Source organism: Ipomoea triloba, chromosome 1 (assembly GCF_003576645.1).
Source record: "Ipomoea triloba cultivar NCNSP0323 chromosome 1, ASM357664v1".
Lineage (NCBI taxonomy): Eukaryota > Viridiplantae > Streptophyta > Magnoliopsida > Solanales > Convolvulaceae > Ipomoea > Ipomoea triloba.
The window spans coordinates 34863913-34889792 of record NC_044916.1 but is presented as its reverse complement, the minus strand read 5'-3'; the positions used below and the strand labels follow the sequence as shown (position 1 = coordinate 34889792).

At 36.3% G+C, this 25880-nt stretch overlaps 5 protein-coding genes, 1 long non-coding RNA gene and 1 other non-coding gene across 14 annotated transcripts; 3 read left to right on the top strand and 4 right to left on the bottom strand.

Moving 5' to 3' along the window:
* Positions 1 to 339: 339 nt before the first annotated feature.
* On the top strand, positions 340 to 1595 carry LOC116013031 (MDIS1-interacting receptor like kinase 2-like). Its single transcript, XM_031252694.1, has 2 exons — positions 340 to 1495; positions 1552 to 1595. Exons 1-2 carry the CDS (start codon positions 340 to 342, stop codon positions 1593 to 1595), a joined length of 1200 nt encoding a protein of 399 aa, XP_031108554.1.
* LOC116026688 (MDIS1-interacting receptor like kinase 2-like) lies at positions 1513 to 3301 on the top strand. The gene is made up of 2 exons (XM_031268048.1): positions 1513 to 2101; positions 2679 to 3301. Exons 1-2 carry the CDS (start codon positions 1597 to 1599, stop codon positions 2978 to 2980), a joined length of 807 nt encoding a protein of 268 aa, XP_031123908.1. The 5' UTR covers positions 1513 to 1596; the 3' UTR covers positions 2981 to 3301.
* Positions 2022 to 6176, bottom strand: LOC116026704. 7 transcript variants are annotated; one of them, XR_004099882.1, is made up of 7 exons: positions 5877 to 6170; positions 5083 to 5148; positions 4711 to 4980; positions 4502 to 4631; positions 4215 to 4391; positions 3989 to 4141; positions 2546 to 2951 (listed from the first exon to the last, which is right to left on the bottom strand). It is a non-coding gene; the product is annotated as an uncharacterized LOC116026704 (long non-coding RNA). The 7 variants fall into 7 exon arrangements; XR_004099884.1 differs by having other exon boundaries at positions 4248 to 4391; positions 5877 to 6168; XR_004099880.1 differs by lacking the exon at positions 2546 to 2951 and adding an exon at positions 2022 to 2081 and having other exon boundaries at positions 3989 to 4391; positions 5877 to 6165.
* A 1417-nt stretch (positions 6177 to 7593) lies between these two features.
* Positions 7594 to 9973, top strand: LOC116033989 (annexin D1-like). The gene is made up of 5 exons (XM_031276550.1): positions 7594 to 7751; positions 8467 to 8612; positions 8701 to 8919; positions 9151 to 9363; positions 9442 to 9973. Exons 1-5 carry the CDS (start codon positions 7676 to 7678, stop codon positions 9736 to 9738), a joined length of 951 nt encoding a protein of 316 aa, XP_031132410.1. The 5' UTR covers positions 7594 to 7675; the 3' UTR covers positions 9739 to 9973.
* Positions 9974 to 10301: 328 nt separating this feature from the next.
* LOC115997047 lies at positions 10302 to 13436 on the bottom strand. Its single transcript, XM_031236504.1, has 5 exons — positions 13020 to 13436; positions 12811 to 12884; positions 11585 to 11720; positions 11202 to 11486; positions 10302 to 10843 (listed from the first exon to the last, which is right to left on the bottom strand). Exons 1-5 carry the CDS (start codon positions 13146 to 13148, stop codon positions 10592 to 10594), a joined length of 876 nt encoding a protein of 291 aa, XP_031092364.1. The 5' UTR covers positions 13149 to 13436; the 3' UTR covers positions 10302 to 10591.
* A 4415-nt stretch (positions 13437 to 17851) lies between these two features.
* Positions 17852 to 17924, bottom strand: TRNAK-CUU. Its single transcript has one exon. It is a non-coding gene; the product is annotated as a tRNA-Lys (tRNA).
* A 293-nt stretch (positions 17925 to 18217) lies between these two features.
* On the bottom strand, positions 18218 to 20901 carry LOC116002127. 2 transcript variants are annotated; one of them, XM_031242168.1, is made up of 3 exons: positions 20466 to 20901; positions 19204 to 19955; positions 18218 to 18979 (listed from the first exon to the last, which is right to left on the bottom strand). In XM_031242168.1, the coding sequence occupies exons 1-3, from the start codon at positions 20760 to 20762 to the stop codon at positions 18463 to 18465; spliced, it is 1566 nt and encodes a 521-aa protein (XP_031098028.1). In that variant the 5' UTR covers positions 20763 to 20901; the 3' UTR covers positions 18218 to 18462. The 2 variants fall into 2 exon arrangements, with proteins under 2 accessions (XP_031098028.1, XP_031098037.1); XM_031242177.1 differs by having other exon boundaries at positions 19204 to 19948; positions 20466 to 20570.
* Positions 20902 to 25880: the final 4979 nt, after the last annotated feature.

Sequence of the window (25880 nt, the reverse complement as noted above, 5' to 3'; positions counted from 1 at the left end):
CCCGAGCTGGGAAAACTCTCCAATCTCACTGTGCTTTACATAGACACAAACCAACTAACCGGCTCAATTCCCCCCGAGCTAGGAAACCTCTCAAAATTGCAACAACTATACATTTTCTCTAACAATTTGAGTGGTCATATTCCCCGTGAACTAGGAAAGCTAAAGTCACTCTCCTATCTCAGTTTATGGTCGAATAATCTTAGTGGTCAAATCCCTGCTTCACTAGGTGGCCTAGAGAATTTGTTACTTCTTCACCTCTATGGTAACCAACTTAGTGGTTCAATACCTGAAGAGTTAGGGAACCTAAAGAGCATCACTGATCTGCAACTGAGTCAGAATATGTTTAGTGGTTCAATCCCAACTTCCATAGGGCGTTTGAGGAACTTAGAAATCTTGTTTCTTCGTGCCAACAATCTTTCTGGTTCCATTCCTCGTGAACTTGGCAAACTGGAAAACTTGACCGTACTGGAAATGGATGATAACCAATTCTCAGGCCATTTGCCAGACGGTATTTGTAAAGGGTTGGCACTTCAAAATTTCACGGTGAACAACAATAACCTCTCGGGGCCAATTCCACCCAGCTTAAGAGACTGCAGAAGCTTAAAGCGTGTCCGGTTTGATGGCAATATGTTCACTGGAAAACTCTCTGAATCCTTTGGCATATACCCTGATTTGCAGTTTATGTGGCTCAGTCAAAACCAGTTTCACGGTGAAATCTCCAAGAACTGGGGAATCTCCAGAAACTTGACAAACCTGCAAATGGCTGAAAACAATCTCACAGGTAGAATCCCTCCTGAGTTTCAAAATTTGACTCAACTAGGAATACTCAATCTCTCTTCAAATAAATTGGGTGGGGAGATCCCTGCAGAACTTGGGAGTCTATCATCTCTTCTTTCTTTATACTTGGGGGACAACAATCTTTCCGGTCAACTACCCCAAGAGTTAGCCTCTCTTAAGAAATTGAATGTCCTTGATTTGTCCAAGAACCAATTTAGTGGACCAATACCCTCATTCATAGGAGACTATGAGTATATGCATGAATTGGACTTGAGCCACAACAACTTCAGCCAGCATTTACCAGTTGAGCTAAGTAAGATATCACATCTTACAACGCTGGACCTGAGTAACAATTCTCTCAGTGGAGAAATCCCACATTTGTTTAATAGTCTTGTTGATTTGGTGAATGTTGATTTATCCTATAATCAGCTGACTGGCCCTATTCCTGACACCATGGGTTTCAAGCAAGCATTTCTGAAGGGAAACAAAGGTTTATGTGGAGATAATAAAGACCTTCCACCTTGCTCATCAACACCTACAGAAATGTCCTCTGTGGAGAAAAAAAGTGGCCACAAAAAACAGATTCTCAGCATTGTATTGCCTATAGTGGGAGCTCTGGTACTAGTTTCTGTGTTCGCGGTGGTTCTTTTCACTTGTGGTGGGAAAGGAGATAGAGGTCCAGATGAAGAGCAATGCAATTCGTTGAGGCGGGGCGATGGTGACAACAATGATGAAAACAGTGATCTCTTCTCCATATCCTCATTCCATGGAAAGGCATTGTATTTGGACATCTTGAAAGCCACCAAGGAGTTCCATGAGATGTACCGCATTGGGGAAGGAGGGTTCGGGACTGTTTACAAGGCGAAGATCCCATCAGCCGAGACAGTAGCTGTAAAGAGACTTCATTCATCAGCTGAGATCGCTGATCAGAATGGCTTCTTCAACGAAATAACAGCTCTCACAACGATCAGGCATAGAAACATTGTCAAACTCCATGGCTTCTGCTCAAATGTGAAGCATGCATTCTTGGTTTACGAGTACCTTGAAAGGGGTTCTTTGTCAAATATGCTGAGCAGAGAAGAGGACGCTAAGAAGCTGAACTGGATGACGAGGGTGAATATCGTTAGAGGCATCGCTCAGGGCTTGTCTTACATGCACCATGATTGCTCACCTCCCATTGTTCATCGAGACATATCGAGCAGCAACATTCTCCTTGATGCTGATTTTGAAGCTCGCATCTCGGATTTTGGCACTGCTAAACTACTCAGGCGAGACTCCTCTAATGTTAGCGCGCTTGCAGGCACCTGCGGATATATTGCACCAGGTAAATTTTCCATTTTTATCCATACAAGATATCGATTGCAAATGTTGTGCTTTCTGTCGGATGTCAATCTTAGTCTGAAATAATGGGACAACTTAATAAGTCTGAAAAATTTTAGGGTAAGAATAGAAAAAAAAATTGTTTCAATAAAACATCAATTTGATAAGGTAAAATCAATAATACCGATGGCCCAAACATGCTAGTTACAATTTAGTGTGCTAGCTCAATAGCTCGAGTCACTTAAGGTTATTCTTTGTTTCACAAGTGATATGGAACAGAATATACAAGGAATTTATATTCAAACACATCTTTAGTAATTTTTATATTATAATTACACCTGTGTTCGAAAGTCCGAAATTTTACGATTAAAGCCAAAACTTTTAAATTTGACAAAAAAAATAAACTAATTAATTCGACAGTCCAAAATTTTACGATTAAAGCCAAAACTTTTAAATCTGACAAAAAAAAAACTAATTAATTTGACAGTCTCATAGGCCTAGTCCGAAATCGAATGGACTGGTCTGATTGGAGTGATTGACATACATGATCTGATTGTTAAGAATTGTATGTAATCTTGCAGAATTTGCTTTCACTATGAAGGTGACTGAAAAATGCGATGTATATAGTTTCGGAGTATTAACATTAGAAATCATTAAGGGAAAACATCCTGGTGACTACATCGATCTTCTCACATCTCCTTCCCCTGCAACCATCGAACTCCAGGAGTTGTTGGATCCACGGCTTCCACATCCTGAAAATGAAGCAGTGGAGGAAGCTTTGGTTCTCATTGCTAAAATGGCCCGATCTTGTCTTCTTTCAAATCCAAAAACGAGGCCGACAATGCAGATAATCGCTGAGATGTTAGCAATAGCACCACAATGAATCAAAAATGTGTTTTGTATGCTGAGCCACTACGTTACCGTGATTTATCTTTCTTCCGCATACTATGTCGTGTTGCAGTGCGATTGCCGTTTGGTTCACAAAATCTTAGATTATCTTAGGTAATAGGATTACCTCCGGGGAGGTAATGTGAGATTAAGGGAATGTAAGATTATACCTTATGTGTTTGGTTAAAGTTGTAGGAATGTAATATTAACTTGTTTGGTTGGAGGTTATATTTTAGGTGATACTGTAACAATTACATAAATGCCCTTAAAGGTGTAAAAATACTTTACTTTTAAAAATGTTTTGGTTAATTTGTAAGGCTCTTTTTTTTTTCAATGGCTCATAATTTAACATAATAATAATAATAATAATAATAATAATAATAATACTGCTACTACTACTACTACTACCACTACTACTACTACTACCTGTTCAATTCCACTTTTCGGTGGATTGTTGTTGTTGTTAATAATAATAATAATAATACTCTCAAAAAATAATAATAATAATAATATTATTATTATTATTATTATTATTATTATTATATAATGGTTAGTTTACAAGGGTAAAGTTGGAATATTTCAAAGTAATCTTAGATTACCTAAGAAAATAGAGGTAATCACATTACCTTGAAATATTACCGCCACACCAGCTTTGAGGTAATATAACATTACCAGGTAATCTCATAGTTTGGTTACCAAACAAGATAATATAACATTACCTAGGTAATTTGAGATTATCTGAACCAAACGCCCTCTTGGGGATTGGAGATTCAGCCTTTTGGAAGATGGAAAGTGAAGTTGTCAACTTTTATGTATAATAAGGAGTAATTACTAGTCGTGGGAACACGCTCTGCACGAAACGCCATTCCCAATGATGATGATGATAAATTAATGTGTATAAATGATAATATTTCTTAAATTTGAATAATTGTTATATGATAAAATAAAAATTATACTGGTTGAGGCTCTGGAGAAAGTTAAGAGACTGAAAGCAGAGACGTACCTTTGTAACATTTTCGGTTTGCCCATCTGCAGCAACGCAATGAATAATGTATTGAACATGTCCGTCCATCTGCGGATAACTATAACCCATTATAGAAATCAGTCAAAGCCGAGAATAACCAACCCATCATTTGTGTACTCATAAGCATTCTCACTACAATTCAATGAAGGATCGATCATACATTCAGCATAAACTATCAAGTATAACTAACAATATCAGGGCTTACCAAGCTCCAATTAATTAATAAGAAATGTCTTACTCATCCTCCTGAATTTCATCATCAGTATCTTCTTCCATATTATCAGTGAAATTGGGATCATAACTGAGAAATTCTAGAGTAAGATGCAAAATCTGAACACAATATCCTTGTGGCACCTTAGCAAGAAAGAAACTCTCGAAGTGCCTGCAAAAAACAAGCATTTCAAATCCATGTCTATAATAATCACCTTATAAAGAAGGATGCTTGATGAATTGGTAACAAATTATGAAGGACACAAATTCAAAAATAAGAACCTGTAGGCTATACTCCCCAAGTTCCTCATCATTCTCAGGTGCTAACACAATAGTTGATTAGTATTAGAACTGTATCAGCCAAGTGGGAACCAAAATGATACCCAACAGCACAGCCGCCAAGTCTAAACTCCTAATGTGAAAACCCAAGAGTTTAACTTTTAGACTTTTAAAATAAACTAATAAGATCAGTAGAGGTTGTGGATTCTTACAATCTTACTTGGAAATTGTTGAGTTTAGTTCATGCCAAGAAAACCTGACAGGTATATTTTGATTTTGGGTGACGAGGTTTCCTTTTCTTCCATGGATGTTGGTGTTGTTCCAGTCTACCTTGAGTGATGCCTCAATCTCCCACTCAAGACCTGAAGACCCACAAAAGGGACAATTGACCTCTTCTCAGGTCCTCTAATTCAGATGCCTCCACAGCTTACTCAAATGGACAGGGAGGCCAGAGTTATGAGGTATAGAGAGAAGAAGAAGACCTGCAAGTTTGAGAAGACAATCAGGTATGCCACAAGAAAGGCCTACGCAGAAACCAGGCCAAGAATAAAAAGCTGATTTGCGAAGAGAACAGATGTAGATACCAAGGTGGATCAGATGTTCTATGCACCAATGATGGCAGAAAGTGGATACGGAATTGTTCTATCATTCTGAATCCAAAAACAAAGACACTCTTTAGAGCTACTTCCAATAAGTGTAATCTTAAGCATAACTGGTTGTTTCAATAATGAGATAAGCCATTAACTATTCCCGCTCTCGATCTTGTTTAAATTACCTGAATATATGAATATTCATTTAGTGACCTTTAAAGATCACCATACCAATGAAAACTAAAAAAAATGTTTATAAACTCAAAAACATGAAGAAAAAAAAAACCGACCTAAAGAGAAAGACTAGGAAAAAGAAAGATTGACTACGGAAACTTGTTCCTCAGAAAAGGATCAGAATTCAAATGAGATTTCGTGAATTGCAAGTATATATAAACTAAACATACAAAATCTCTAGATTATCTAATCATGCATAACCACTTACCACATTGGCTTATTAAAAAATAAAAAATAAAAAATAAAAAATCACTGCTGCATTAGCAATTAACTGTTGTGTTCTTCTCCCATTACTGCTTAGATCACAGCTAAATTTTCTTTCAGAGCTAACCAAAAAAACCTTGACTTTCCTCTCTACACCAACCACAAACAACTAAATGCATTAGAATCAAACAATAAACAGCAAATTCAGAGATTCCAGTTTGATAAAATAAGGACAAAAACAAAGATAGCATTTTGCAAACTAAGCAAGATAACTAATTTAAACAAAACAAATCAAAGCCCATTTTTAATTAAGGAAAGAGAAGGAATTGAGATCGGAAACTGCCCCAAACCTGAGAAAGATCTGCGAGTAGAGATGCGGTGTTTCTTTGAGTCTGACTAAAGAAACAGCAGCTACGGCCCCAATCCCTTTAAGTCTTTGAACGATAGCAGCCATTTCGTCCAAAAGCTTCTGCTTCTTCTTCTCGATGAAATTCTGAACCACCATAGAGAAAGAAAGAAGGAGAAATGGGAAGAGAGAAGCATACCACAAGGTAAAGTGGAGTGGTGAGCAAATTGTCGAACAAAAAAAAGATAATGGCAGGCAAAGTTCTAATGTCTTTAAAAAAATGAGGTCAAGTAATAAACAAAAAATTTCAGCCATCTGACTTTTCTTCTTCTTCCAAAAGCAATTGGGGAGGTAAATAACTCAATTAAATACAGAAACGAGGCTAGACCTTTGCTCAATTAGGAAGAGGTTGCTCTCACACAGCAGTTGAATTGTTTACTTTAACTCAACAAGGAGATGTGACATCACAAGAAGGCAAAAATTAGGAAAATGAAAAATATAATAGATCAAATAGAGTCCTTGTTTGATCGCGAATATACATTAAATGATTTATATGTTCTTAAATACTTGTATATTAATATTTATACAACAAAGTCAAATTCATATATCTCATTTTTAACTATATATTATTAATAGAATTCAAACCATATACCTTACAAAGGTTATTAACATTGATAGATCCTTTATACGCATAATCAATGACTGGTTTGGAGGTTGCTTGGGTAATTCACGATTTATTTCTTCCAACAACTCTTAAATAGAAATTTTAGAATTCTTGAATTACTTTGCAATAAATTAAAAAACAAAATGTATTTAAAAAAACAAACAAATAAACAAAACAAACAAATAAACTTTAAACTTTACCCAGCACAATCAACTTTGTAATTATTATGAATTATGATGTTGGCTCAAAGTTATCCCCACGCTTTAATTTGCATGCACCATTGCACCATGATTTTTCTCACCTCCAATATCATTAAACATATTCAGTCATTTCTATTAAAAAAATATAAAAAAGGTTAATTACGTAATTTAATAAAAACTTGATTAAAAATACTAACCCATTTTCACCGACAGTAGCAAAACAGTCAACTCCGGAAAAAAATAAAAAATAAAATAGACAATTATGGTGCCTGTAAAAGAAGTAAGAGGACAGTTGTCTATCAAATCCGATAAATTTTTTCTTTTTGAGATCAGAATTCTTGGATCTGACGAAGGTGGGGACACTATCATTAACATTAATTGATTATTTCTTAAATAGGCATAATTATAGGCGTTATGTATTAACACTGCCGTCCCTGATTTTTTGTAATATAAACTCACCAGTCACCATTTCTGGACGTACCACGTATCGATGAAAGACACCTCCAGAAGGTTGTTGATTCACTGGTAACAACAATAATATAATAATATTTTTAAAGACTGATACTCTCTGCTTCTTACCAAAACTAAATTTATTGATGGAAGTATATAAACGGTTGCATTTTTTAAAAAATATATTTAGTTTTTTAAATTTAAAAATTTAAGTAAGAATATTTTATTTTATTCTATGTAATAGTTATATGGAAAATTTTACAATTATACCAAATACAATAAAAGTTAACATAAAAAAAAATAAAAAAAATTGTAGGGTATAATTGTACAACACCTCAATCAAGAATGTTTTTAAACAAATATTTTTATTTTATTTTAAAAATTTTTTAAGCTTAAAAAGGCAACGAGTTGGCATATCGGATCGCACTACTCTGCCTCCAGTCTCCACATCTACTGTCGTTTTCGTGACGCGGCAATCAATCAGCGGCGATGTCAACTCTCAGTATTCCGGCATGTGTCCCTCCGGTTTCCGACGACTGTGAACAACTCCGTACTGCCTTCAAAGGTCCTCCTCTCTTCCGATCATTTCTCCATCGCTGTCGTGTTTTTGTTTTTATCTGTACTGCTTTGATCTAGGAAGCGCATGCTTGCATGGATGGTGGATTTGATTTCTAGTTGTTTTGATCTTTGAACGGGCTAAGTATACTTGTTTTTTTACTTTGTTGACTAGATGATCTTGTTGATGTGTACTAAGTGCATATTCTCTGAAAAGTTTTCGGTATATACTTACGGTTTTTTTGGATTATGGTGTTCATTTTGGTGATTTTTTCTTTTTGGAGCTTATTTCTGCAGGATGATTGTGATAAGTACTTATCAAACTTGATCCATCAAAATCTTCTTTCTGATTAACTCTGATCTAGTTTCCTGATAAACAGGATCTCTCGATTTCCCATATATTCGTGTGATTTTCATCTCTTTCGGGAATTAGTGTTGGAAATTGATGACTTATTCTAATGCTCAGAAAAAATTTAGTATCGTAAGTAGGCAAAGTGGAAATAAGCATACCAATTACCACATATGTAGTAGATACGTGCTTCCCTGCAAACACTCACTGTAGTGCGATATCACTAGCTTTCAGATTGATTTAGCTTGATCTTTGATTTTTTTGGATCCTTCTTCACTTTAGATTTGAAATTTGCAAACTACCTGCTTTTTTTGTTCTTTGGATATTACAGGATTATTGATTCTCTTGTCTTGATGGAATTCATTATTTGTTTCAGGATGGGGGACAAATGAGAAGTTGATCATATCAATTTTGGCTCATAGAAATGCTGCTCAGCGCAAGTCGATTCGACAGGCTTATGCTGACACCTATGGTGAAGACATCCTCAAGGAGTTAGATAGGGAACTCTCACATGATTTTGAGGTTTGAGAACAAGGATTGAAATGTTGAATGTGGTTACTGCAAAATGACTTCACGAGAGCTACTGATTTCTTTTCTTAAATTATGACAGAAAATTGTAGTGCTCTGGACACTGGACCCTCCAGAACGTGATGCATATTTGGCCAATGAAGCAACTAAGAAGTGGACAGCGAGCAATCAAGTGCTTGTGGAGATTGCCTGCACAAGGTCACCCAAGGAATTGATTGTTGTCAGAGAAGCTTATCATGCTCGTTATAAGAAATCCCTTGAAGAGGATGTTGCACAGCACACAACTGGGGACTTCCGCAAGGTATACCAATATTGATATTCCTTATTACCTCTTCTCTTGAAATGCATACTTGAACCTGAGTTTATAAAACTATGTTGCTTCTTGTACTTGTACTATGTGGACAGTGGACACAATATCTTGTCTGTATATATTTATATATATGTATATGTGACCTTAACCAAGTGAGAATATGGACTTCTCTGAAGTCACTGGTATTAGAGTATTGACATTCCACATTTACTCGTTTTCCAGCTTTTGTTACTTCTGGTGACCTCATATCGCTACGGTGGTGATGAGGTGAACATGACTCTTGCTAAGCATGAGGCTAAACTCCTGCATGAGAAGATCTCAGACAAGTGCTATGCTGATGATGATGTGATTAGAATTCTGGCCACAAGGAGCAAATCCCAGATCAATGCAACCTTGAATTGCTATAGAGATGAATATGGACAAGATATTCTCAAGGTACAGACCTCATCTCTGCTCTATGTTGTTTGCAGTTCAATTTACTCTACTGTTAATGAATTCATCTGGTATTTGTAGGATTTGGAAGCTGATGAAAAGGATGAATTCCTTGCAATACTAAGAGCTACTATCCAATCTCTTCTCTACCCTGAGAAGTACTTTGTTGAGGTACTTCGCGGTGCAATCAACAAGAGGGGCACAGACGAAAGCGACCTGACAAGAGTTGTTGCAACAAGAGCTGAGGTTGATTTGAAGGTCATTGCAGAGGAGTTCCAGAAAGTGAATAGCATCCCTCTAGACCGCGCCATTGCTAAAGACACCCATGGCGACTATGAAGACATGCTCTTGGCTTTGCTTGGCCAGGGCGACATTTGAAGATGAGATAAACCATGTCGATACATAATAATAAGGAGAGACTCAGATATCTGCTATAGGGCTTTTAAAGAATTCTACTTTGTCCTCTCCATGTTGCTTTTGTGTGTTTTCAGTGTTGTTTTATCTTTCAAGGACTTGCATATCCTTGTGAGTTGTGGCGGCGAGAACTTGGATTTACGTGTAATATCGTGTTAATTATTACAGAATTGCTTGTCTTTTCCTGGTCTCCATAATCCTTTGAACCACTTCTTAATGCATTTAAGACTAATATTTCAAGCCCCAATTTAGATTGTGTACATATAGTTAACTATATACATGAGCGATATACACGAGCAATTTCAATCAAGGCAAGTTTCAAATTTGATTTTTGATAGAGTCGCCTTTTTAGTTTGAGTTGTTCAACTATAAACAACTTAAGTTAATTTACCTTATACAGTCTTCTACCGGTCGGGACCATAAGGTAGGTTTCACCCAAAAGACATCTAATAAATAACACGCCTGCAAACTCTCATAAACAATATAGCAATTGTATTTCAAGACAACCAGACTGACAACCTGGGTTGTTGGCAGTTCAGAAAAATCAAAACCAAGAAGCATTTTGAGTGTAAATTAAATCCAGTGCACAGACATCTTCATACACACGAACAACCAAAACATAGATTTATGAACAATACAACCCAATTAGCTAAATGGTTCATAGCTCTGGTTGACTTGTTAATGAAGCCTAACACACAACAAATCCATTAAAAAACACATGGTCACATCACAGGAAAAACGACCCCTGCTACAAATAAGAGAAGGAAACACAAATGGTGAATGATGATATGAACCGATTTGAGTTAGACCTAACAAGTTACACCAACGCAATACTGCTCTCGCCACCAGGAGGCTTGCGGACACCACCATAGAAGTCCCGAGATTCTACTTTTCCATCCGCAAAGATGTTACTGCCACTCATTTCTCGCAGCTTTGCAGAGCTTAGGTGCTTCTCTGCCAGTGCTGGGGGAGTATCTCCCTTGAAAATGTCATTTCCAGACAGCTCTGCAAGCTTCTGGTTGGGAATTTTCTTTGCTGTCTTGACAACTTCTTCACTGGCTTCAGGATCCTGCAAAAGATGAACAAAGGGCGTAATGAAATGTACTAATTGAAGGGGATATGAACCTAAATGAATCACAAAATCCCAAGCATAGCATGAATATATGCAAACTCAAGTTCAACAGTTACCAACTGTGACTCTAGTTTGAGAAAGTATAAAGGGCTAAATTTCAAAAGAATCAAAAGCATAGGAAAATACAGATAGAGTGGAATTTCTCAGACCACTCGGTCAGGACTATTATCCTCAACATTCATAAATTTAGCATGTTGCAATGGTCAGGCCTATTAAAATAGGTTAGTCAGAATTATACCAATTTCCCACATACGAACTACACAATTCATGATAAAGCTTAGGGTAGTATACATACGTGATTGGGAGCAGGCTCTCCAATGGTAATGCTTTCTCTTAATGCCAATGCCCGTGCAGTTAATGGTCGAGGCTTGATTTCAGGTGGAGGGGCAAAGATGTCATGGCCACTAAGCTCTTTGCATTTTGCATCAGAAAGCTGCTTCTTCAACATCGCATCTGCCTCACTTTCTAGAGTTCCACTTAGCTCCCGCTGCTTTGCCACTTCAGGCAGTGAAGTTGGCTTCTTCGGTGAAACAGCTTCATCTTCACCAAATGAAATTTGGCTCATGCTAGCAACAGCTTGCTGTGGGACATAGTGAAATGTTTAAATGATTTGAGTGGTGCTAACCATCACCCTCATAATTCATCAAATACCAAATGCTGTGATATGTACTAATGTACCTGATACATTCGCAGTCCAGTTTTGTTGCTTGGAGTAGCATTTGCATTCTCAGATTCTAGCATGTCATCTTCACCGGTCGATGCAAAAATTCCACTACCTGTCATCTCTTTTAACTTATAACCTGAACATGGTTTCCTGAGACATTGCCAAACCTAACTGCATCAGCACATCTCACAAAGCAACTATTTCGGAGGTGGGAAGATGTTATTCAGTCACTATTCTAATGTAGGCAGTAACTCAATTCTTGTATCCTAAACGAGGGAAACAATACAAACGAAAAGTAATTGAGCACAACACATAATCTAGCAAGTCATTGATACACCCATCTTATGCTGCATGCCATGGATGGTGACAAGATCAGATCTATATGGCAGGTCCATTACAATGCAGGTTATGCAGCATATACTTGGAAGAAAATCAAATACAAATAGTAATTTCAACTAACATAAATATAGGAGTTGAACATAGATGGCAGCAAGGGTAAGTGTATCCCTATATAGCAGCTAGGCTAGCTCAATACTAATTGAGATACAAAATTGACTTTAAAAAACAAAAGATTTGGCAGGGCAACTGAATGGAGTAATGCATGGCTCAAGAATTTCATGGTATGAATGCATCCCTGTATAGAAACCAGTTGAAAGGAGAGGGGAAAACACATTTAAGCATAAACAAATCAATTAATCATTGTTACATTTTGCATTAGAATGGGGCAACAGAATGATCAAATGATTAGAGGGGAAGGAAACAAAAATACTCCGTAGTCAGTACACTTTCCATTAACTGATTACCCCAAACAAGGTAAACTTACGGTGACTTGTTGTTGGAAAGCTAAATTTAAAAGAAAAAAATATTAAAAAAAAATGAGGCAAAATATTAGAGTTCTTGAACATTTGAAAAATATAAACAATGGAGCAAAAGACAAACATTGTTGACAAAACCGTGAAGAAAGCAGCCAAAGAATAACAAGAAAACAAATCCTCCGTAATGTCCGTTCTGCAACAATCCCCCCTCCCCCCTCCCCAAACCCTCCTACCCCTCGGTTCTGCCATTTCAGCATTAATTAGTCTCAGACAAATTATGTATTTGAAATTTGGACAACTCACAAAAATCATAAGAATGAAACAATTCAAAAAAACATATACCATAATGTTTTCACGGAGAATAATAAAAATGACACTAATCTAAAGGGCGTGATGTTAAGAGAGGAGTCAGATATATCTTTGACCTTTTATTCAAGCTCTCGACCTCATCATCCGTCACTTGACCTCCGAACACCACTTTCTGGATCCCATCTGACGGCTGCAATTTCATGTCATAAAAAATAAAAATAAATCAAACTGTAAATTTTTCTTATTATATCAATCAACCAATAATACACTTTCCAAAAAAATTAAAAAAATGAAAAATAAAAAAGTGTGGATTTTGAGGAAAGACCTGGTGGGAGCGGGCGGAGGAACGAGGTGCAGAGGCGGAAGCAGGGGAAAATTCCGGCGGATTCTCCGACCAGGTAAGCAGATCTGCCGTCGAAGTGTGTGACTTCCTCACCGGAGTGCTCCTCTCCATATTCCTGTCTCGCGAATGCTCCAATCAAAATCCAAACTCACTCCACAGATTTCTATTCTTCTTCTTCCTCTCTGCGTTGGAATCTCGGAGGCGAGAATGAAATGACCACGATGACCTCGCGAAGAATTTCTTCCTTGTTGACAGATTTCTTGGAATCTACTACTCCTCACAGTACCCCACTACTACACTATTCCACTGCAATGGAATTCTCTCTGCGATTTCTTCTTCTCTCTCTTTCTTTCTCTCTCTTTGTTTGTTGGGACTTGGGAGCTACGTATACCATAGATAGAGTATAGAGTGAGAGAGTGAAGGGTATATATGGGTTTTAGAAACGTCGACGTTACCCCTACAATGTCCATAGTGGGTGTGGGGACAGTGGTAGACGGTAGAGAGAGAGCATAATAATAAATTTTTATTTTTTGAATTTTATTTCCGCCTTCGCCTTCCATCTCACTCATCACTTTTCTTATTTTTATTTTTAATTTTCCGGATGGCATGTGCCACAGCTTGGCAGGCACGTGTAGACGGCAGGTGGGCACCAGTGTTCCTTTTTCCTATGTTGCCCCTCCCAACAAAGAAATAAACAGAAAAGGTGTTGAGGGGCGTTAACGTCAAGAAAGGTAAGAGTAACGAAAATGTAACGGAGGTTTACATGACACGATACGGCAATCATGTGATGTTATGCTTCATGTGACCATAAAGTAATCCTCTCCCTCTGCTTGCTTCCAGTTTCTGTAACCTTATAAAAGTTTGACTTTCGAACAACTATTACTGCTACTGCAAGTATTATCTTACTATATTCTTTTCTTTTCTTTCTATACTATACTAGTAGTTATCTAATTTAGATGAGAAAGTGTGGGTCTCTTTCAATTTAATCAGAAGTCTTGAGTTTATGTTTTGATCCACAAGAATAAAATTAGTCTCAATGTATGGTTGTTAGTTGACTAGTTGAGAGAACTGGTAAAAAAATTGATCTGAATTTAGCATAGTGGTTCATTGCCTTATTTGAAATCACAGACAGAAGGCGACAGTGTAGGAGTTGGAGTTCAAATTTCATTGAAAACATGAATAGAAAAAGGGTCTTGAAATGTGTGGATTAGATCCCTTGTGTATACATAAAGACTAAGGTCTGATCAGTAAATTAATTGCGCAATTCATAATTTACCTTTACAATAAATCAATGAACAAATCCTATCAATTTAAAATTAATCTGATAAAATTGAGATCACCTAATTATCAATTCCATATTTAATTTGGAAGCAAGTGTAAATGAAAAGTTAACGCCAAATCAGGGTATTAGTTCAACCGTTACAGTAATATTGGTCCCTGTTTTTGGTTGGATGCTGTATTAGTTGACTTTTTTGGCGTAATAATTGTCTCGCCATGCTACGCGTTTTATACCCATTATTTTGAAATAGAACCGTTCAAATACCTTTGGGCTCTGGCTAGCTGTTATGGTTGGGATTCTATCCGTTACTTTTCCCCGTTAGTCATTGGTGCAAACTGTTCCATTCCATTTATAAAAAAAAAAAAAAACATAATAATAAAAATGTTGCACCAGTTCCATAAATAAATCACTTTTGAGAAGTATGGATCCAGCAGCCCAAGCTTTCAACTCAAACTATAATCCTTACCTACCTCAATATGGTAGACCAACCTATTGCTCAATGCAATTCTAAATTTCTAATGGAGGCTTTCCAAGAGTTTTTTTTTTTTTTTGGGGTTACTGGAAGAAAGAGGAGTGAAGGTAACAGAAGAAAAGAGAGGAGTTCATTTGCTATTTTGGAGCTTTTGGTAGATGGAAAAAAAAAATTCACAACACGCAAGGTGCCCGTAGTACATGAGTAGTTACCGGTTGACAATCACTATCCTCTATTATTTTATTTATGAGTCCACAAAAACTCGACAAATGGACATGCTTTGATAGCTTAAGTGATGTGATATAAGATATACTATCAAATCATAAACCTTATCTTCATTAATACAATACCAAATAGACTCAATTGAAAATGTGTTGGTAAGAATTAAACTTGTGATCATTCCAGGTATAAAAACCATGCTCTACCACACTCAACTACTCATTTTGGAGACTAAATATCTAGCTTTTTTTTTTTGGGATACATTAGATTCCTCATCTTAGTTATATTAATCTTAAGCCCTAAAAACCAATGCCTAAGAGTCCTGAGGTAGTTCGCAAGTTGTCCAATCAGCTTCCCAATTAGTCATTTTGTTAGATCAATCTCCACATTCCGTCAACTTTAGAAGCTCAATCTCCAATCTATAGAGTTCAAAGGCCCAAACTCTAACATGATTCAAGCCGCATATTACTTTAGCGTGTGTGTATCATCATCATCATTTTAAGAGGTATGAAACATTAGTTAACTTCATTATCTTTGTAATACTGATAATACCTATAATGATCAATTAGTCAATGTGTTAACTCTATTCACAATAGATCAATATCCACACTTCGTCAACTACTTTAGAAGCTCAATCTCCAATTTATAGAGTCCACACTTCGTCAACTACTTTAGAAGCTCAATCTCCAATTTATAGAGTCCAAAGGCCCAAACTCTAGAATGATTCAAGACGCGTAAGAGGTATGAAGAATCAGTTAATTGTATCATCTTTGTAATACCGATAATAACTATAATGATCACACATTCCCATCCTTATAACCCCATTTACAATACCAATCATAACTCTCATATTATTGTTTATTCATCTAATTCTATTTGTCCATGTATTAATTGATAATTTTAATTTTTTTTTGAATACTACTAACTCTATTACAATACAGTATCTGTTCATAATTACTTTCTCAACCTATTGAAGCACAAGAGTCAGTATTGACTCCACCACCTCCCGTATAAAGGGAAGGGTTTGATGACACTGGACTACAAGGTATTTCTAAAGTAGATATGTTAAACACTCTTAAACCACGCAACCGCAGAAATGGAGTGACTAAGTCGGCAACATTGTTTTAAGGTTTGGCTGGGTTTTCAAGCTATTCTTAGGTTACATCAAATAAAGAAGTAAAAGGTGGATGAGAAGCCCAAGGCATACTTTCAATGGGTGTGTTTCAATCCTGTCATAAACATTGAAAATATTGGGGTTTTTTTTTTTTTTTTTGTGCGAGATTCATAGAATTTAATATATAATTCTAAAAAAATTAAGTTATTAAAAAAATTAAACTAATCACCAAATTATATCTAAAAGTACAATTAATCATATAACTCTGTTATATGGACACAAAATAAGCTCTTCCGACATGGAAACGTTTTCTTTGTCTCCCTGCTGAAGACGAAGAATATTCTTCGTAACAGCCGGAGGCTAATATTAGGAAGAGAGGGGGTTTCTAATTTTTTTTTTTTAATTTTATGTTATTTAAAATTATTAAAATAAATTTAAAATAATAATTTTAATAGAATGATCACCACATTATTGATAACCTGAATAATCAGTCCAATTTAGTTGAATTGCATAATTTTAAATATGAACTTAATTGTATTTTTTAAATTGAATTTATTAGGACTCTATACATTTACATGTAACTTGGTAACTAATTTAAACATTTTATTAAAAAAAAAAAGTAAGTAAAAGGTGGGACTTGGGAGGGAAGAAGAGAGAATGGAGCTATGGAGCCCAAGACAGGCATGTGGGTTATAATGATTCGAAAAACCTGCCAAGCCACTGCACTATGCACTGCAACCATAACTTGAAACACACCCAACGAACAAAGTAATCCCACAAGATTCCTTAAAAGCAGCTTTACACATTAAAGTCCTTTACCCTTTTCAAGATTTGTGTACTAAACTACATTATCACCACCCTCATTACCACCTCAAATCTCGCCGCCCAATTAATCCCTAGAGAAATTTAACCTTTTCTTTGTTAGTATAGGATTTATTTGATATGATTTCATACAAAATTTATGTTTAGAATTTCGAGAGTCTATAATAAACAAATTAATATATAAGAGGTTGATCAATAAAGTATTGACAAGAATTGACGATACGAGAATCATATTTCACTCACTTAGTTATTCTCTTTGTTTTGAAAACATTTGTGCGATGGATAATTTATGCTAATAATTGATTTAAAAAGTTAATTAGTATATCTTAACCACTAATAATGCCTTGGACTGACACACACGTTGTCATTAATGAATAATCTAGCATGTTGAACCCAAGTGACTAGCTTGAATTGAATAGACATTCACACCTAACGGATGATTCATTTAAAAAGCAGTACACAAACAGTTAAAAGACTTGACTAATGAGATCATTTCAAATTGATGATGATTTAACTAAAATAATTATAAAAAAGAAAAGGATTGTTTATTCTCAGTAAATCTAATCCATGGTCTCAAAGGACAAGAATTGATTAATTGATGGGTTCATTTCAATGATATCTAACAGAGGTTAAAATTCTAAAACAAAGAAAAATAATTTTTTATTCTCAACAAATCTAATCCATGATCTCAAAAGACAATAGTTGATAGGTTCATTTCAATGATATCTTTATATCAAAAAAAAATTCTAAAAGTATAAATCAATTTTCCTTAAAACTAGGGGGAAAAAAGTCTTCTTTTTTTTACACAATTTTCCTTAAAACTAGGGGGAAAAAAGTCTAAGAGAGTATAAATCAATTTTCCTTAAAACTAGGGAAAGGACGCAACACCAAGAGAGTAAATCCAAAATCGCCCACCGTGGGGCTCGAACCCACGACCACAAGGTTAAGAGCCTTGCGCTCTACCAACTGAGCTAGACGGGCTTGTTGATATCGTTTAAAACGAAAGGTATATAACCTTGTAAGGACTATAAAAATGTTGCAGCCTTACACCACACTGCAACTATTATGTCCCAAGTTCTAAATACTAATATGATCACATAATTAACCCAACTAAAATGGTAAGATATTCACACTTGCAACCACAAAGTTAAGAATCTGAATATTTGTTTCATTGATCTGAGCCAATCAACTATGGGTAACTTAGACTAATCTATTTCCTTATAGTCCTTTTCAGATTAAGAACATAAGGTGAGATTTACTCAAACTCGAAAGGGTTGTGAAATTTTCTTCATTCATCCAAAAGAAAAAGTATAAAGGATGCTGGAAACAGCTGAAACCAAGAAACTATGTACACAAAAATCTTTCAAAATACTGCTCTACATTTCCCTCCCACTGAGGAAGATACTTCAATCTAATCAAAGGTATATTGGTCTATATTGCAATCCAATCATGCAAAAAAAAAAAATTTAGTTTAAGTTGTGATCTTCAGAGAAGTATGTAAAGCCATTAGTAACGGCTACTAATATGCGAAATTTGAGAATCCTGGGTTCCTGTAGATTAACATCTGCTCATCACTTTCATCAAAATCGAGTTCTTCTTCACCATATTCCACGTCAATGACAGTTCTATCATCAGGATGAATGTCTTCTGTTTCAGATGGTTGGCCTTGTGCATACTGTCTTCTCAAAGCAGAATTCTCTAACTCTATGAGTTGCATCTCTGATTCTACCCGAGCTTCCATAAGAGCCCGGTTCCTATCCCTTGGATAGGTGCAATAGAGGAAAGAGTATATAAAGCAACATAGTGCCATTGGAGTTCCTATTACAGTGAACAGTGCCTTGGCTAAAGATGAAGCATTCTCTCTATCGGTAGAAATAACGTCAGCACCCTGGGGAACAGGTTTGTAGCCATATACCTTCTGAGCAAGCAACCCAACTGCAGGGGGAGCAAAAGAAGAAAATATGGATTCAAATGATCGATCCAGAGCATAGATGCTTGTTCGGGACTTCTCGGGCACAATCTCTGCAAAAATTGGGCTGTTGGCAACTTAGTATAACAGAGTCAAACCAACGATCAAAACATATACGCAAATAGTTAAATGCAAGATAAAATAAAATAAAAACTGACTAAAGGTTTTCTAAATGCATAGCAGATAATCCCACTGCATGTGTCTATAAGTAATTGGAACCTTTAGAATCTGATATTGATAAAACAATAGTGAACACTTGGAGCAGAGAAAATAAGGCATATAGATATTTACTTGTTTGTGGCTGGAGCATTCCACGATATGAAAAACCCAGTAACGAATAACAATAAAGCATGCAGCAAAATAGATGATGGGTCATCAGGCAAAGCCAGCAAAAGAATTGCCGCCAGTGGGATAGCTGATGCTGTGCTTATTTGCGCCAAAAAGATTCTTCCATAATTTGGAAGCCGCTGGGATAGTAGGTCTCCCATGCTGCCTCCAAAAAGTCCCCCGGCAGAACTAGCAATCACAAACATGCCTATAAGAACAGCAGTATTCCCATGTGAAAAGCCAGAGAGCTCTAACCACATTGGAGCAAAGGACAAAGCTGACCAGGGAAATGAACCAGTAATGCCCTGAGCTACAATTATCTGGAAGGACTGTATTTTGATGACCGATTTCGCTTCTTGGACGAGGTCTTCAGCCTCTGACCAGAAGGATTTTCCAGGAATTTTACAACGTTCTTTTATATTACCATCAGGATAGTGAGGATCCTTTGCAAACAGGCGAACTAGAATACCAACTATAACACTGATTACTCCTACAAGATGAAAAGAGAATCTCCAACCAGGAATTCCCTTGAATGTCATGGGAGCTACTAACAAGGAAAGTAGTCCCCCAACAACTGAGCCAATGTTGCTAGTAAGCTGTAGCCATCCAAACGCCATTCCACGGTTGCTATTATCGGTTGAGTCAGCTACAAGGGACTGAATAGCAGGAGCAACTATGGCAAGTCCAATACCATTCAAAGCTCTCGATGCTGCCAACTTATCAACCAAAAAATTATGTAACTTCAGAATTCCAGCAACAAAAAGAAGCATTTCTGATTTTCATCTATATACTCTTTTCTTGAATTGCTCTTAGAATTCAGATAATGGTTAGATTTGAATAAGAATTAGATTCAGCAATCAGTATGGGTTCTAAATTCATCCAATGCCAATATAAATATCCAGCATTTCATCAATTCTTTCACTCTTCACGCCTGTTGAATTTATCAAGTCTTTTACACAACTAAAGTTTGAGAATTTTGGAAATTTTTATTGATAAAGTATTAAAGTCCCAGCACATTGATTATCATATCTGAAACTTTTCCTCTGACTAATCTTTCACAAGACGTTAAAAATGAATTGCAAATTTAAAAAACGAAATACTCGACTAATCCAATCCATTAAATTTTGGCATTTCGAGCACAAAATGAGGCTTCATACTACAGAAACCACATTGAACGCTCAACAGTTACTAAAACCTAAAGAAAGGAGAGGGGAAAGGGTGAAGACCTGAAAGTAGGTGGAGGAGAAAGCAACGAGGAAAGTGGCGGCAGCCCAGAGAAAGGCCCCGTAGGCTATTACATGGGCCCGATTGTGGCGGAGGGAAAGGTAAGCGGCGAGCGGGTAGCAAAGGGACTGAACTATGGATCGGAAAAGGGTGAGCGATCCCAGGCCGGTTGGATCAGTGTGAAGGGCCTCTCCGACTTCTTTGTAAACTCCGGGCAGTAAAGACTCGTCCGCCCGCTCCATGATCCCAGCTAGATTCACCAGAAATAGAGTAAACGTTTCGGATTTCAATTTCTTCATTTTATTTCTGTTTCGGGGGCCGGGAAGGATGAATTGCAAACCCCTAATTCCAAGATTTTCGATAGAGGAAGAAGAAATAGATGAGGCGGTGGAGATGTATTTTGGGGTTTGATGGCGCCATGACGGTGACGACTGAACACCACTCGTCGGGACCCGATAATTGTATAGTATATGTATAAAAAGTTAATACCATCTAAATCCTCCGAGCATGGTGATTTTGTCACATTTAATTTTTTTATTTTTTTTTTGGTAGACAGGAGGGACCCTGCGGTCCCAGGAGAAAGTTAACGACGCCTACAACACGCTACCCCCGCCGCATCGCGTGAGAGAAGGTTATTTAAACCATCCGGAGGTTGCTCTAACACAGTAGTACCCCAAGGAGAGTTTTGCCCCATATTGGCAAGAAAGTTCGCACAATGGTTTCCTTCGCGAAAGATGTGCACGATAATAGCACTTTGGAACAAACCCAGGAGACATTTACAGTCTTTGACGAGAATCGAAGCAGTTTCCGTAGGATCCTTGGAAAGAGCTTGCACCATGGACTCCGAATCCGTCTCAGCAACAATTTTAGTGAAGCCTCGGTTTTTTGCAATCAGAAGACCTTCCCGAAGACCCCACAACTCCGCTGAGAAGCTGTTCGCGATGCCAATGTTACAAGTATATCCCACGATCCAGTTGCCACTGCGGTTACGCAAAAGACCACCCGCACTCGCCAACTGGGAGCGGGCTTTCATAGCCCCGTCGGAATTAATTTTGATAACGTCATCGTCCGGAGGAGACCACCGAACCCACTGTTGGATAGTTGAAGGAGCGCCTTTGCGGGGGAGAAGAAGATGCGCGACCTCTTTCGACTCACGAATGCTGCGATAAAAAATATCTTGAGGCGTCACAACTTTGCTGTTGAACACCAACTCATTCCTCCCTTTCCAAAGATTCCAGAGAATAAGGGGGAAGAGCACATGCCATTGGACGCCCGAGCCAACAGAAACCTTGGTCGAGCAGGCGGATTTCATCCATTGATCGATACACTGACGGACGGAACAAATGATGGTCAGGCCGCGACGTTTCCTTCGCCCGCTCGGTTTTCTTTAGGGTATTCTACCTTTGTACCCGATTTGACAATAATACAGTATTTAGTTCCGTATTTTGCGGTATCAATGGTTTAACTCTATGTCACACTTTTAAACTACTACCATTTGAACAAATGATGGTCAGGCTCATCGATACACTGACGGACGGAACAAATGATGGTCAGGCCGCGACGTTTCCTTCGCCCGCTCGGTTTTCTTTAGGGTATTCTACCTTTGTACCCGATTTGACAATAATACAGTATTTAGTTCCGTATTTTGCGGTATCAATGGTTTAACTCTATGTCACACTTTTAAACTACTACCATTTGAACAAATGATGGTCAGGCTCCTTCGCCCGCTCGGTTTTCTTTAGGGTATTCTACCTTTGTACCCAATTTGACAATAATACAGTATTTAGTTCCGTATTTTGCGGTATCAATGGTTTAACTCTATGTCACACTTTTAAACTACTACCATTTATGGTTTAAGTTTTTTTTTTTTTTTTGAATATTCATAACCGCGACGTTTCCTTCGCCCGCTCGGTTTTCTTTAGGGTATTCTACCTTTGTACCCGATTTGACAATAATACAGTATTTAGTTCCGTATTTTGCGGTATCAATGGTTTAACTCTATGTCACACTTTTAAACTACTACCATTTATGGTTTAAGTTTTTTTTTTTTTTTTGAATATTCATAACCGCGACGTTTCCTTCGCCCGCTCGGTTTTCTTTAGGGTATTCTACCTTTGTACCCGATTTGACAATAATACAGTATTTAGTTCCGTATTTTGCGGTATCAATGGTTTAACTCTATGTCACACTTTTAAACTACTACCATTTATGGTTTAAGTTTTTTTTTTTTTTTGAATATTCATAACCATTTTCTCAACCTATTGAAGCTTACTGAGGCTCGAACCCACCACCTCTCGTATAAAGGGAAGGGTTTGATGCCACTGGACTAACTTTATGGTTTAAGTTAATCACTCATAATCTTTCAATTATTAAATTTTAACCAGTCAAATTTTAAATGATCACAGATTACCAATTTCAAAATTTATGATTAAACGTGACAAAATAACTCTAACATTAACTTTGTATAAACTATAAAGTATAAACCCCACTTATCTAATAGAGCATTATAAAAGAAATGACTAAAAAGACTGACGCGGGAACCTGAGCCCACTAGCCACGCTGTTTTCTTTAAAATAAGGCCTTTTCAATTAATACGGGCCAACCCACTTTATTGAGCCCAACTATATTTGAAGCTGGGCCTTAAAATTTCCTCTTTCTCTCTCATCGATCGAATTATTTAAAAATAATGTATATATTTAAATGTGTTCGTGACGGAACTGGCGTTACATATCTATATCTCCGCTCCGTTAACCAAGTAGACGGAGACCCACGGCATCCATAAAGGAGCGGAGAATATGAGGTAGCCGTTTAATTGGGTGTAGAGAGACAAATTATGGTCCAAACAAAAAAATTATATTTTTAATATACTAAAAGTAAATTATTTGTGTACGAAATATACATTATATAAAATAATATATTTTTAGTACTATATTTGATAGTATGGTTCACACAGTAGTGTAAAGAGGATACGAGAAGCGGCATAATTTTGGGCCTAGAAAGAACTAGTCAAGCATACCTACCCGACTTAACACCCAGATCGCTATTGCAACCAATTGCGGGAATCGTACAGGTGGGCCGACCCTCTCCAAAACGCACGCACAGTTTAAAATAAGACATGAGTGACAGATGATAAGCCTAAGTACCTAACTTAATCCACGTCGGACACCCCATTTCCCACGCCCCTCCGTTACCAGCTTCATTTAACCACCCGTCCTGACATCCTCTTTTACGTCAATAAAACACTTGTAAATCTTAACTCTCTCTTTAAAATAATAATAATAAATATAAATTAAACAACGTTAATTTCTTCAAATCATTAATAGTGCTGGAAACATTGTACTAATTTGACTTAAATAGTGCTAAAAATATTATCAAACCCACAAAACTCTCATATTTGTATTTTAAAAACAATTCTGAGTTATTATATTGCTCTTTTTTCTTCTTATTTTCCAATTTAAGTTCAGTTTTTAACAGTTTGAAGGGCTGTAAGTAGCCGTTGGAGAGACTTTTCCAATGCACTAGTTGATGAAAAAGAGGAATATTAGCGGGGAACAAGTGGGGTTCATGGAAATCATACTGTGTGTCTGTGTCTATGTACCCAAGAATCCACATTTTTCGTTTTTGTTGCTTACAAACTTATTTGCTCTGTCTGTATCCGCACCAGTTACTCATTCTCTTCACCAAAATATCTTAAACCTGTAATGTAACCCTAATTAATAAAAGATACGACTAATTATTAATAGCTGATTGATTTAAATTAAAAATATTAACAAACTGTTATTACATGAAGAATAGAACTTGAAACCTTGTGATTACTGTTTGACCAACTTGGCTAGAAGTACCACAATAAAATACGGAGTATTTTTTATTCTATGTTAAATAGTTTTTTTTTATATATATATAAAGACTGATGTAATCACGAATTGATTGGATAAAATTGCTTTTGCATTGATAATAAAATATTTCATTTAGAAAAAAAAAAAAAGGCTATGGGAATTTTACGCAATATAGTAAAGTATCATATAAAAATCTGTATATTTATAGATTAATATGCATGAATTTTCCAGTCAACAATAAATGTGAAAATGCTATGATCGAATTGACCAGAGGAAGGGTGATGAACGCGATTATTTAAGATAATAATAATAATAATAAACCCTTAAATACAAAAAAAAAATCCAAAAAGAAAAGAAGAAGGAACTGCTACAAAATGATGATCACTCATTTATGATCAGATCTAGTTAGGTTACTTTGATATACCTAACAATTTGTCTCATTACTATATTATATATTTTTATTTTTATTTTAGACCGTCAATGACTTATCAATGTCAAATACATATACTATTCATGCATATTTTTAGGTAACACAATAGAAAAAACATTGCTGCCAATTGTTGAAGCAATTGGTCCATAAAGATAAATATAAATTAAATAATTCAATAACTCGAAAATAAACCACATATATTCTAGAACAAAGAGTCATTATATTAAAGAATATTATGTGTCCATTTGTGTAATAAACTAAGTATTGTATTTTAATTATTAACAATTAGTATTATATATTTGAGATATGTTTCACATGAGACATTCACACATAAGATCAATTGAATTCTAATATAATCCATAGGGGTGTAAATGAGATTGCACGTGTCTCTTATAGCTTAACCAAAGCTCCGAGTTCTCGTCTGAAGAATGCGGATACCTTAAAACTTATATCACAATGAAGTGTTTTGTCACTGTCTGAGATCTTACTCGGCACAAATAAGATTAGTCTATATGTGAAACCTTGTGAACCATTTGATTTACGAGAAAGTCTGAAGTCCTGTCATGAAGGTGCGCACTGAGTGAAATCTGCCTTGTGACCTTAGCCAAAAAAGGATGACAAGAGGTAAATCATCTTAGGTTGTCAATAGTTGATTGGTTCAAACAAACAAAAAGACAATAGATATATAGCTCATCATGCAAAAAGTCAAAACTTAAAACTTTATAGGGGTTGTTTGGTAAACAACTATTAGCTCATTGGGTTAGTGGGTTTGATTAGTTGATAACATTAGCTGATTGTAGAAAATTATTTGGTAAATTAGTTGTTAGCTGATAGCTAATTACATGTAAAATGACTTTTTCAAAAAAACTTATCGAAAAAGCTGCTTTGAGTAGCTTTTTAAATTTTAGCATTTTAAAGTAATAAGTTGTTACAAAAAGCTAAATAACTAAATACTCATATTAATTGTTTAACCAAGTCAAACATCTAATAATAGTCAAATAACTCAAAATTGACGGATAAGTTAACTATGTTATCAAACATGACCATAATTATCAAGTTTATAACTCTCCAACTAACTTGGTTGGAATTTTCATCCTCTTAATATGCCTTAACTAAGGATACATAAGATCTGACCCCCCCCCCCCCCCCCC